The sequence below is a fragment of the Nerophis ophidion genome, linkage group LG10, assembly GCF_033978795.1.
Source record: "Nerophis ophidion isolate RoL-2023_Sa linkage group LG10, RoL_Noph_v1.0, whole genome shotgun sequence".
Taxonomy (NCBI): domain Eukaryota; kingdom Metazoa; phylum Chordata; class Actinopteri; order Syngnathiformes; family Syngnathidae; genus Nerophis; species Nerophis ophidion.
The window spans coordinates 61,676,803-61,692,360 of record NC_084620.1 but is presented as its reverse complement, the minus strand read 5'-3'; the positions used below and the strand labels follow the sequence as shown (position 1 = coordinate 61,692,360).

General features: G+C 45.6%; 1 protein-coding gene across 7 annotated transcripts in view; it reads right to left on the bottom strand.

Moving 5' to 3' along the window:
* upf2 (UPF2 regulator of nonsense mediated mRNA decay) overlaps positions 1-15,558 on the bottom strand; it is a 56,117-nt gene that overhangs the window by 14,268 nt on the left and 26,291 nt on the right. For all 7 annotated transcript variants that reach the window (XM_061914335.1, XM_061914334.1, XM_061914332.1 and 4 more), the window contains exons 9-13: positions 5,413-5,521; positions 5,217-5,330; positions 2,555-2,671; positions 2,063-2,452; positions 1,700-1,975 (exon numbers count right to left, since the gene is read on the bottom strand). In XM_061914335.1, coding sequence (XP_061770319.1) covers positions 1,700-1,975; positions 2,063-2,452; positions 2,555-2,671; positions 5,217-5,330; positions 5,413-5,521 — 1,006 coding nt within the window. The remainder of the gene's footprint in view (positions 1-1,699; positions 1,976-2,062; positions 2,453-2,554; positions 2,672-5,216; positions 5,331-5,412; positions 5,522-15,558) is intronic.

Genomic DNA, 15,558 nt, shown 5'->3' with positions numbered 1-15,558 from the left:
AGTGCTCAGAGAGTATGGGGTATCGGACTGTCTTATTGCGGCGGTCCGTTCCCTGTACGATCAGTGTCAGAGCTTGGTCCGCATTGCCGGCAGTAAGTCGAACACATTTCCAGTGAGGGTTGGACTCCGCCAAGGCTGTCCTTTGTCACCGATTCTGTTCATAACTTTTATGGACAGAATTTCTAGGCGCAGTCAAGGCGTTGAGGGGTTCCGGTTTGGTAACCGCAGGATTAGGTCTCTGCTTTTTGCAGATGATGTGGTCCTGATGGCTTCATCTGACCGGGATCTTCAGCTCTCGCTGGATCGGTTCGCAGCCGAGTGTGAAGCGACCGGAATGAGAATCAGCACCTCCAAGTCCGAGTCCATGGTTCTCGCCCGGAAAAGGGTGGAGTGCCATCTCCGGGTTGGGGAGGAGACCCTGCCCCAAGTGGAGGAGTTCAAGTACCTAGGAGTCTTGTTCACGAGTGAGGGAAGAGTGGATCGGGAGATCGACAGGCGTATCGGTGCGGCGTCTTCAGTAATGCGGACGTTGTACCGGTCCGTTGTGGTGAAGAAGGAGCTGAGCCGGAAGGCAAAGCTCTCAATTTACCGGTCGATCTACGTTCCCATCCTCACCTATGGTCATGAGCTTTGGGTCATGACCGAAAGGATAAGATCACGGGTACAAGCGGCCGAAATGAGTTTCCTCCGCCGTGTGGCGGGGCTCTCCCTTAGAGATAGGGTGAGAAGCTCTGCCATCCGGGAGGAGCTCAAAGTAAAGCCGCTGCTCCTTCACATCGAGAGGAGCCAGATGAGGTGGTTCGGGCATCTGGTCAGGATGCCACCCGAACGCCTCCCTAGGGAGGTGTTTAGGGCACGTCCAACCGGTAGGAGGCCACGGGGAAGACCCAGGACACGTTGGGAAGACTATGTCTCCCGGCTGGCCTGGGAACGCCTCGGGATCCCCCGGGAAGAGCTAGACGAAGTGGCTGGGGAGAGGGAAGTCTGGGTTTCCCTGCTTAGGCTGTTGCCCCCGCGACCCGACCTCGGATAAGCGGAAGATGATGGATGGATGATGGATGGAACTTTGAAGCAAATTAAGAAAAATTACCATGAATGTTGCGTTGTTCTTTACAGCATGAAAAAAACGACTTCTTTTTTTTGCGTTAAAACTCTGTTGACTGAGCTGCCAGTATTTGACTGTAAAATCTACGGTTGTTGTTTTTAACGGTGTATTACTGTAATTGGAAAGATGGTACATTTGTTTTTAAGGTAGAATAATTGGCAGCTAAGTTGCCAGGATAAAAAAATAACTTGTACTGTTTTTCCATTAACAACATAATTTTGTAAATGCACAAAAATTCTGCCAACTAAGCTGCCAGCTTTTTCCGTAAAGACACCCCCCAAAAAACAATGGTGCTGTTTTTCCATTTACTGTAAAATGTTGTAAAAAAAAAAAAAAACATATATATATATATATATATATTTTACAGTAATATTTTGTGAATGTAAAGTTTTTACTGTAAAATCAACAGTCTACTTAAAACAATTTATGTGATTAATAATGAAATCCAGAGGCAAATTCATACATTATTCGCTGTTACCAGCGGCCATCTGATGGCAGCCATAACTGCCATGTGGCCCTCAATGAAAACCAGTTTGACACCTGTGCTCTAGTGTTTGTGATCAGACTCTGACATTCCACAGTAGTAGGACTCGCCTGGAAGTAGATAAGGAAACAATCAAGCTTCCTCTTGCTGGAGCCGCGGTCAAAGTACTGCCCGCAGGTGTCGAGCAGCGTGCACACCAGTCGGATGCGGAAGAGGTGCTCAGGGGGGTCCAGCGTGCTCGGGCTGCCATCCTGGTTGACACCAAAGGAGATGAAGGAGAAGAGGGCGCGGAAGATGACGGCTGACTCCACCATGCGGTAGTTGTACAGCTCGCCAAGGAACTTTGCGCTGCTGATGCGGCGCTGGTTGAATTTGGGCTGGTTGACCTGGCATTAATGAGTGTGACAGGGTGCAGACATTAGCACATTATGTCATTGTTTTTGTTTTTACCTATTGATATCTCAACACTGTACCTCCATGCCCAAGCGAATGTCCTCCAGGACCCCGTCCACCACGTGGATGCCCACGTCCTCCTGGTAGGCCACCAGGCCAGCCAGGAGGTTGGCCACACAGTGAATGCTGTTGTACTTGACGTTCCATATGTTGACCATGCAGCAGATCAGGTAGCTCTTGACTTCCGGGTCCTGCCAGGACAGCTTGCGCATCTGCCTGAGCACCTTCTCCGTGGTGACCTTGGACAGGTCCTTGTAAAGCAGCTTGCGAATGTACTCCTGCAGCGGCGGCCGCCTCTTCTTCACTGTCTTCTCAATGGGTGGGGGGTTGCAGTAGTAGTAAGCGTTCTCCACCATTGTCACATAGCGGGCATCCAGATGTTGCGCCTGCTTTTTGCGCATCATTTGCTCCTGGAATGCACATATAGTTCGGAGAAGATGAGATGCTAGAAATACCAGCCCTATGTGATAATACCGCAGGGGAAAAAAAAGGCATAGCCAGGTGGTACTGACCAGCAGGACGCTGGTGCGCAGATGAGAGTCGGGGGACCTGAAGAGGAAGCGGCCGCATGTCTCCAGCAGGGTGCAGGCCATCTCCACATGGTGATGGGTGAAATCTGACAGCAGCATCTGAGACACAAACAAAACATTACCACGTGTGTGACAAATATTAACCAAGTAGGGCTTTTAAAGTTAACTGGATATTAACAGGTAACGCACATTTCCTTTAATGGAAATATTTTGTTTATTAATACACACCAAGACTGCACAATTCCATCCATCCACTTTCTACTGCTTGTCCCGTTAATCGAGGTAATTAGGGATGTAAAGGTATTGTGGATACCGCTGTATTTTGGTTTCAAAGTTTTCACAGTTACAGTGACTCCTGACGATATCAAACAAATATCTGGTGTGTAGTTTTATCTAGCGCTTTAGCATTGGCCGGGTCCGAAAATAATCGCCTAGGATCCTCTGCGCAGTGCGGGGCTGACAAGTTGGGGCCGTGGAACGCCGTAACCAGGAAGTGAAGTGTGTTCCTAGAAGATGAGGAATTGATATTTTTTTGGGGACATTTCCTTAAAAAAAATAATCAAAATGTATCCATAACTAATACAGTTATGTTGCTAACAAACACACAAAAAACCCTGGCGAAAATATATAAACTCTTAACAATTCTTGTCAAAAAAAGAGGAGAAATATAATCTTAGAGAAAAATGTCATTTCAAACATTTGTACGCACGTACAACACTTAAGAACTTCAGTATATTTGTCTGTGGAATTAAATGATGGAATGGATTAAGCAAAGCAATCAAACGATGTACTAATATGATCCACTTCAAGAAAAAAAGTGTTTACAAAACACAAAGAAGAAGAACCATGATAAACATTCTGAATGTATTTCATCCATTCGTTCATTCTCAAAATAATCTTACTTATCTCTTCATATGAAATATAACGTACTTCACCAATTGTTATTTATTTATTTATTTTTATTGTGATTAATTATGGAGTATATTGTGAATACATTGAGAACAGGAAGTGAACAAAAGTTTTAGCAACTGTTATGTAAAAGAAAAGGGGTAGGATTAAATAAACTCTGCTTCTTCCTACTCCTTTTCCAACATGTTGAAAAGAGAAACTGGATATTGTGATGTATCGTGTTGTATGCTTGCAAGTTCCAAATAAACTCAAACTCGAACTCTTTGGCGGAGGTAAAAAAAGTCAGAGTTCTACAAAGCAAAGCACTTTTATCTTGAGTGTTTCCAAGGCAACAAAGCCAGCCGATCACATCGCACCACGTGAAAGAAAATCACCAAAAGATAAATCCTTTACACCATGAGAAATACTCAAAAGCTACTTGATAAATCCTCAATCCATGTATCCATTTCTACCGCTTGTCTCCCTCAATGTTGCGAGCGTTTTCTTTCTTTTCATGACAATTTACATTGTAGATTGTCACTGAAGGCATCAAAACTATGAATGAACACATGTGGAGTTATGTACTTAACAAAAAAAAGGTAAAATAACATACATCCATTTTCTACCGCTTGTACCTTTCAGGGTCGTGGGGGGTGCTGGAGCCTATCTCAGCTGCACATGAGCGGAAGGGGCGACATGGACAAGTCGCCACCTCATCACAAGGCCAAGACAGATAGTCAACATTCACACCCACACACTTTAGTGTTGCCAATCAACCTATCCCTAGGTGGATGTCTTGGGAGGTGGGAGGAAGCCGGAGTACCCGGAGGGAACCCACGCATTCACAGTGATAGCATGCAAACTCCACACAGAAAGATCCCGAGCTCGGGATTGAACTCAGGACTACTCAGGACCTTCGTATTGTGAGGCACATGCATTTACCCTTCAAAAAAAACACCCTTTACTCTGATTACTGCTTTGCAAACTCTTGGCATTCTCTCGATGAGCTTTAAGTACACCTGTGAAGTGAAAACCATTTCAAGGTGTCTACCGCTTGAAGCTCATGGAGAGAATGCCAAGAGTGTGCAAGGATGTAATCAGAGCAAAGGGTGGCTATTTTGAAGAAGCTAGAATATAAAATATGTTTTTAGTTATTTCACCTTTTTTTGTTAAGTACATAACTCCACATGTGTTCATTCATGGTTTTGATGCCTTCAGTGACAACCTACAATGTAAATAGTCATGAAAATAAAGAAAACAAATTGAATGAGAAGGTGTGTCCAAACTTTCGGCCCGTACAGTACTTTCAAAAGCAACTACTAAGTGGGTTGCAACAGCTTTAATTTAGTGATTCCTTTTCTAGAAGACGAAGGGCATCTTTTGTACACTCAGCTGAGCTGAAGACGGTCCTGGCACACTGAAGTTAATTTTTTTCAATCTTCATAATAGGGTTGTTTTTGAAGTGAGTTAAGCGGTAAGCATGTGTGAGACAGTTTGTATGAGAGCTAGTGTGTGTGTGAAAGTGTTTCTGTGTGTGTCTGTACAAGAACTTTGGTGTCCTTTACGTCCAAAGCATAATGTTATTAAATAAACATTTGCATAAAGCAGATTAATTGTCCAGTCCCATGCTGATAGTAATTCAAACTTGAAAATTATCTGTTAAAGGTACAGTTATTAAAGATAAAAAAACCTTCTGTGGTTTATTGGGAATATATATTTTAATAATTTGACAGCCCAAGAAACAAGTCCAACACACCTTGAGACAATGAAGAGTGTCTGTCTTCATGAACATCTTGAACTTGGCCAGCTCTCCAATAAACCTAACCGTCTTATTTTTCGTCTCAATGTTGATCTGGTCCTTCTTGCGAATCTATTGCAGAAACAAACAACTAATATTATTAAGGATATTACATTTTTTTAAAGCTGATTTCATTTGCTCAACCTGGACCTACGTGAAAGCGGAAGTCTCCCTTCAGCATGGAGCACAGGTCTTCGGCCACGTCAGACATACAGGGATGAAGAGTGGCCACCAGGCGAGAGTAAAAAGGCAGAAGATCCAACCTGGCAGTAGACAAAAGTCACGATTTTGAGGATCGTCACAAAGCAGTGTTTCCCATTCATTGATTTATTTGTGGCGGACCTCCAGTAATTAATTGAGTGCCGCCATGAATAGGTTTGAAGATACCAGTTAAGATTTCTCCATGTTTATGCAAACACTCTTATTTTTAACTCCTTCTAATTTGAAAGTTTCACTTGTGCTTCTGCTTATAATATAAATGGCACCTGCTTTTAGTGCAGAAGTTTTCGAACACTCGAGGACAGAGGTGTCAGAGTCGTTTTCACTGAGAGCCACATCGCAGTTCTGTTTGGCCCCAGAAGGCCACTTATAACAGTGATTACTACTATTACACTATTTTCTATGCATTTTATTAGTAGATTTTTTTAAACTAAAATGTAAAAAAAAAAAAGGTAAATTGCAACAATTTCATCTCAAAATGTAGTGTATATTACTGTAAATGGAAAAACATCCATCCATCATCTTCCGCTTATCCGAGGTCGGGTCGTGGGGGCAACAGCCTAAGCAGGGAAGCACAGACTTTCCTCTCCCCAGCCACTTTCTCCAGCTCTTCCCGGGGGATCCCAAGGCGTTCCCAGGCCAGCCGGGAGACCTAGACTTCCCAACGTGTCCTGGGTCTTCCCCGTGGCCTCATACCAGTTGGACAGGCCCTCAACACCACCTCAGAGAGGGGTTCGGGTGGCGTCCTGACCAGATGCCCGAACCACCTCATCTGGCTCCTCTCCATGTGGAGGAGCAGGGGCTTTACTTTGAGTTCCCCCCGGATGGAAGAGCTTCTCACCCTATCTCTAAGGGAGAGACCCGCCACCCGGCGGAGGAAACTCATTTCGGCCGCTTGTACCCGTGATCTTATCCTTTCGGTCATAACCCAAAGCTCATGACCATAGTGAGGATGGGAACATAGGTCGACCGGTAAATTGAGAGCTTTTCCTGCCGGCTTAGCTTCTTCTTCACCACAACGGATCGATACAGTGTCTGCATTACTGAAGACACTGCACCGATCCGCCTGTCCATCTCACCATCCACTCTTCCTTCACTCGTAAACAAGACCCCTAGGTACTTGAACTCCTCCACTTGGGACAGGGTCTCCTCCCCAACCCGGAGATGGCAATCCACCCTTTTCCGGGCAAGAACCATGGACTCGGACTTGGAGGTGCTGATTCTCATACCGGTCACTTCACACTCAGCTGCGGACCAATCCAGTAAGAGCTGAATATCATCAGAGTATCATCTGCAAAAAGTAGACACCTAATCCTGCAGCCACCAAACCAAATCCCCTCAACACCTTGACTGTGCCTAGAAATTCTGTCCATACAAGTTATGAACAGAATAGGTGACAAAGGGGAGCCTTGGCGGAGTCCAACCCTCACTGGAAATGTGTTCGACTTACTGCCGGCAATGCGGACCAAGCTCTGACACTGATCATACAGGGAGAGGACCTCCACAATCAGACAGTCCGATACCCGATACTCTCTGAGCACTCCCCACAGGACTTCCCGAGGGACACGGTCCAATGCCTTCTCCAAGTCCACAAAGCACATGTAGACTGGTTGGGCAAACTCCCATGCACACTCAAGGACCCTGCCCAGAGTATAGAGCTGGTCCACAGTTCCAGGACCAGGACCAAAACCACACTGTTCCTCCTGAATCCGAGGTTCGACTATCCGGCGTAGCCTCCTCTCCAGTACACCTGGATAAAATTTACCGGGAAGGCTGAGGAGTGTGATCCCCTGATAGTTGGAACACACCCTCCGGTGACAAGGGATCAAAAGGAAAAACAATACTGCGGTTTTTATGGTAAAAAAGGCAGCTCAGTTGCCAAAACTTTACTGTAAAATTTACATCAGTTTTTTTCACTCTACATAAAAAAACGCTGCAATTTTACAGTAAAATTTTGGCACATGAGCTGCCAGTGTTTTTTTTTTTTCTGCAAATCAACAATTGTAGATTTTTTGTTGTATTACTGTAAATGCCAAAACGGCACCATGGTTTATTACAGTAAAAAAAAGGACTGTTTTTTTCATGTAGAGAAAAATGCTGTAAACAGTACATTTTACAATTTTACCATGAAATAAATTGCTACTTTTACGTTGCACAATTTGATGAATAACTTGCTTTGCAACCATTATAGTTAGTATTTATTTCTATTTCAAAAATGGTTTCAATGCTTGATAATATATTTTTGCATAATTAGACAAGATTTAAGTTCACATAATTCACCATTACATGGAGTACATATATTTTTTTCTCACAATTTAGAAAAAAAGAATACATTTAGTAAGAAAAGTTACAGTACTGTACTTGATACATATTTTCAGGCTTTCAAGAGGCCAAATAAAATTATGTGGCGGATCACATCTGGCCCGTGGGCCTTGAGTTTGACAACTGGGCTTAAGGAAATATTATTGAAGCACTAATGGCTTCTCCTCAGTATGAGGGATGTTTTATTTATGTTCTAATCTGGGTTCATTTGGTAAACAGCAAGGATAGATAAACTTGGTTAATCTTCGAAAACGCACACACGCACTCACGTACACACACATACACACGCGCTCACATACACACACATACAAACGCGCTCACATGCACACACATACACACGCACTCACATACACATACACACACATGCACTCACATACACACATACACACGCGCTCACTTACACACACATACACACGCACTCACGTAAACACATACACATGCGCTCACTTACACACACATACACATGCACTCCATATACACACACATACACATACACACACACACGCGCTCACGTACACACATACACACGCGCTCACGTACACACACATACACACGCGCTCACGTACACACACATACACACGCGCTCACGTACACACACATACACACGCACTCACGTACACACAAATACACGCGCACTCACGTACACACACATACACGCGCGCTCACGTACACACAAATACACGCGCGCTCACGTACACACACACATACACATGCGCTCACGTACACACACATACACACGCGCTCACATACACACACATACTCACGCGCTCACTTACACACACATACACACGCACTCACATACACACACATACACATGCACTCACGTACACACACATACACACGCACTCACTTACACACACATACACACGCACTCCATATACACATGCACACACACATGCGCTCACGTACACACACATACACACGCGCTCACGTACACACACATACACACGCGCTCACGTACACACACATACACACACATACACACGCGCTCACGTACACACAAATACACGCGCGCTCACGTACACACAAATACACGCGCGCTCACGTACACACAAATACACGCGCGCTCACGTACACACACATACACACGCGCTCACGTACACACACGCGCTCACGTACACACACATACACGCGCACTCACGTACACACATACACACCCACTCACGTACACACATACACGCGCGCTCACGTACATACACATACACGCGCGCTCACGTACACACACATACACACGCACTCACGTACACACACATACACACGCAGTATGAGGGATGTTTTATTTATGTTCTAATCTGGGTTCATTTGGTAAACAGCAAGGATAGATAAACTTGGTTAATCTTCGAAAACGCACACACGCACTCACATACACACGCGCTCACATACACACACATACACACGCGCTCACATACACATACACACACATGCACTCACATACACACATACACACGCGCTCACTTACACACACATACACACGCGCTCACGTACACACACATACACACGCGCTCACTTACACACACATACACACGCACTCCATATACACACACATACACACACACACGCGCTCTCGTACACACATACACACGCGCTCACGTAAACACACATACACACGCGCTCACGTACACACACATACACACGCGCTCACGTACACACACATACACACGCGCTCACGTACACAAATACACGCGCACTCACGTACACACACATACACGCGCGCTCACGTACACACACATACACGCGCGCTCACGTACACACACATACACATGCGCTCACGTACACACACATACACACGCGCTCACTTACACACACATACAAACGCACTCACATACACACACATACACACGCGCTCACTTACACACAAATACACACGCACTCACATACACACACATACACACGCACTCACGTACACACGTGCTCACTTACACACACATACACACGCACTCCATATACACACACATACACATGCACACACACATAGACACGCGCTCACGTACACACACATACACACGCGCTCACGTACACACACATACACACGCGCTCACGTACACACACATACACACGCGCTCACGTACACACAAATACACGCGCGCTCACGTACACACAAATACACGCGCACTCACGTACACACACATACACACGCGCTCACGTACACACACATACACGCGCACTCACGTACACACACATACACACGCGCTCACGTACACACACGCGCTCACGTACACACACATACACGCGCACTCACGTACACACATACACACCCACTCACGTACACACATACACGCGCGCTCACGTACACACACATACACGCGCGCTCACGTACACACACATACACACGCACTCACATACACACGCACTCACGTACACACACATACACAGGCACTCACGTACACACATACACACCCACTCACGCACACACACATACACACGCACTCACGTACACACATACACACCCACTCACGTACACACATACACACGCACTCACGTACACACACATACACACGCACTCACGTACACACATACACACCCACTCACGTACACACACATACACACGCACTCACGTACACACGAACACACACATACACACGCACAAATAGACTTCTAAAAATAGCTCAAAAACAATCAATGAAAGTCTGTGCGTGATGTTCCCACAAACAGGAAGTTAATTAGTGGTGGCGGGGCAGTGGCCACAGATGTGGTAGGAGCTGGGGCGGTGTCAAAATGTCACATTGTCAAAATTTGCATAATTGGTTATGATTCATGTATTTTTTGTGAAGGCAAAAAAAATGTTATACAATCATTTAAAGACTAACCTGTGTTGTTAGTGTCAACATATCTTTTTCTTATTACATGATTTTGTTTTGCTGTATTTATTAATTGTTGCTGCTTATTTTATTACTACAATGTAACAATGGCAGCACTTTGTACGCCTCTGGTTTATTGACATATATTATTCTGCCTTCTTTGAACGTTGGAATAGAGAGTACTTTGAATTAAAGCTGAAAAAATGTCAAACCTATTTATTAATAGTCTGTACAATAAAGTTACTGAAAAAACATTTCAGGTGACTACCTCTTGAAGCTCATGGAGAGAATGTCAAGAGTGTGAAAAAATGTAATCAGAGCAAAGGGTGGCTATTTTGAAGAAAGTAGAATATACTTTTTGCTCACGTACACACATACACACGCACTCACGTACACACAAATACACGCGCACTCACGTACACACACATACACGCGCACTCACGTACACACACATACACGCGCGCTCACGTACACACACATACACATGCGCTCACGTACACACACATACACACGCGCTCACTTACACACACATACAAACGCACTCACATACACACACATACACACGCACTCACTTACACACACATACACACGCACTCACATACACACGCACTCACGTACACACGCGCTCACTTACACACACATACACACGCACTCCATATACACACACATACACATGCACACACACATACACACGCGCTCACGTACACACACAGACACGCGCTCACGTACACACACATACACACGCGCTCACGTACACACACATACACACGCGCTCACGTACACACACATACACACGCGCTCACGTACACACAAATACACGCGCACTCACGTACACACACATACACACGCGCTCACGTACACACAAATACACGCGCACTCACGTACACACACATACACACGCACTCACGTACACACACGCGCTCACGTACACACACATACACGCGCACTCACGTACACACATACACACCCACTCACGTACACACATACACGCGCGCTCACGTACACACACATACACGCGCGCTCACGTACACACACATACACACGCACTCACATACACACGCACTCACGTACACACACATACACACGCACTCACGTACACACATACACACCCACTCACGCACACACACATACACACGCACTCACGTACACACATACACACCCACTCACGTACACACATACACACGCACTCACGTACACACATACACACGCACTCACGTACACACATACACACCCACTCACGTACACACATACACACGCACTCACGTACACACATACACACGCACTCACGTACACACATACACACCCACTAACGTACACACAGATACACACGCACTCACGTACACACGAACACACACATACACACGCACAAATAGACTTCTAAAAATAGCTCAAAAACAATCAATGAAAGTCTGTGCGTGATGTTCCCACAAACAGGAAGTTAATTAGTGGTGGCGGGGCAGTGGCCACAGATGTGGTAGGAGCTGGGGCGGTGTCAAAATGTCACATTGTCAAAATTTGCATAATTGGTTATGATTCATGTATTTTTTGTGAAGGCAAAAAAAATGTTATACAATCATTTAAAGACTAACCTGTGTTGTTAGTGTCAACATATCTTTTTCTTATTACATGATTTTGTTTTGCTGTATTTATTAATTGTTGCTGCTTATTTTATTACTACAATGTAACAATGGCAGCACTTTGTACGCCTCTGGTTTATTGACATATATTATTCTGCCTTCTTTGAACGTTGGAATAAAGAGTACTTTGAATTAAAGCTGAAAAAATGTCAAACCTATTTATTAATAGTCTGTACAATAAAGTTACTGAAAAAACATTTCAGGTGACTACCTCTTGAAGCTCATGGAGAGAATGCCAAGAGTGTGAAAAAAAGTACACACGCACTCACGTACACACACATACACACGCGCTCACATACACACACATACACACGCGCTCACATACACACACATACACACGCACTCACATACACATACACACACATGCACTCACATACACACATACACACGCGCTCACTTACACACACATACACACGCACTCACGTAAACACATACACATGCGCTCACTTACACACACATACACATGCACTCCATATACACACACATACACATACACACACACACGCGCTCACGTACACACATACACACGCGCTCACGTACACACACATACACACACGCTCACGTACACACACATACACACGCGCTCACGTACACACACATACACACGCACTCACGTACACACAAATACACGCGCACTCACGTACACACACATACACGCGCGCTCACGTACACACAAATACACGCGCGCTCACGTACACACACATACACATGCGCTCACGTACACACACATACACACGCGCTCACATACACACACATACTCACGCGCTCACTTACACACACATACACACGCGCTCACATACACACACATACACACGCACTCACGTACACACACATACACACGCGCTCACTTACACACACATACACACGCACTCCATATACACATGCACACACACACGCGCTCACGTACACACACATACACACGCGCTCACGTACACACACATACACACGCGCTCACGTACACACACATACACACACATACACACGCGCTCACGTACACACAAATACACGCGCGCTCACGTACACACAAATACACGCGCGCTCACGTACACACAAATACACGCGCGCTCACGTACACACACATACACACGCGCTCACGTACACACACGCGCTCACGTACACACACGCGCTCACGTACACACACATACACGCGCACTCACGTACACACATACACACCCACTCACGTACACACATACACGCGCGCTCACGTACATACACATACACGCGCGCTCACGTACACACACATACACACGCACTCACGTACACACACATACACACGCAGTATGAGGGATGTTTTATTTATGTTCTAATCTGGGTTCATTTGGTAAACAGCAAGGATAGATAAACTTGGTTAATCTTCGAAAACGCACACACGCACTCACATACACACGCGCTCACATACACACACATACACACGCGCTCACATACACATACACACACATGCACTCACATACACACATACACACGCGCTCACTTACACACACATACACACGCGCTCACGTACACACACATACACACGCGCTCACTTACACACACATACACACGCACTCCATATACACACACATACACATACACACGCGCTCTCGTACACACATACACACGCGCTCACGTAAACACACATACACACGCGCTCACGTACACGCACATACACACGCGCTCACGTAAACACACATACACACGCGCTCACGTACACGCACATACACACGCGCTCACGTACACACACATACACACGCGCTCACGTACACAAATACACGCGCACTCACGTACACACACATACACGCGCGCTCACGTACACACACATACACGCGCGCTCACGTACACACACATACACATGCGCTCACGTACACACACATACACACGCGCTCACTTACACACACATACAAACGCACTCACATACACACACATACACACGCGCTCACTTACACACCAATACACACGCACTCACATACACACACATACACACGCACTCACGTACACACGTGCTCACTTACACACACATACACACGCACTCCATATACACACACATACACATGCACACACACATAGACACGCGCTCACGTACACACACATACACACGCACTCACGTACACACACATACACACGCGCTCACGTACACACACATACACACGCGCTCACGTACACACACATACACACGCGCTCACGTACACACACATACACACGCGCTCACGTACACACAAATACACGCGCGCTCACGTACACACAAATACATGCGCACTCACGTACACACACATACACACGCGCTCACGTACACACACACACACGCGCACTCACGTACACACACATACACACGCGCTCACGTACACACACATACACGCGCACTCACGTACACACATACACACCCACTCACGTACACACATACACGCGCGCTCACGTACACACACATACACGCGCGCTCACGTACACACACATACACGCGCACTCACATACACACGCACTCACGTACACACACATACACACGCACTCACGTACACACATACACACCCACTCACGCACACACACATACACACGCACTCACGTACACACATACACACCCACTCACGTACACACATACACACCCACTCACGTACACACATACACACGCACTCACGTACACACACATACACACGCACTCACGTACACACACATACACACGCACTCACGTACACACATACACACGCACTCACGTACACACATACACACCCACTCACGTACACACATACACACCCACTCACGTACACACATACACACGCACTCACGCACACACACATACACACGCACTCACGTACACACATACACACCCACTCACGTACACACATACACACGCACTCACGTACACACACATACACACGCACTCACGTACACACATACACACCCACTCACGTACACACACATACACACGCACTCACGTACACACGAACACACACATACACACGCACAAATAGACTTCTAAAAATAGCTCAAAAACAATCAATGAAAGTCTGTGCGTGATGTTCCCACAAACAGGAAGTTAATTAGTGGTGGCGGGGCAGTGGCCACAGATGTGGTAGGAGCTGGGGCGGTGTCAAAATGTCACATTGTCAAAATTTGCATAATTGGTTATGATTCATGTATTTTTTGTGAAGGCAAAAAAAATGTTATACAATCATTTAAAGACTAACCTGTGTTGTTAGTGTCAACATATCTTTTTCTTATTACATGATTTTGTTTTGCTGTATTTATTAATTGTTGCTGCTTATTTTATTACTACAATGTAACAATGGCAGCACTTTGTACGCCTCTGGTTTATTGACATATATTATTCTGCCTTCTTTGAACGTTGGAATAGAG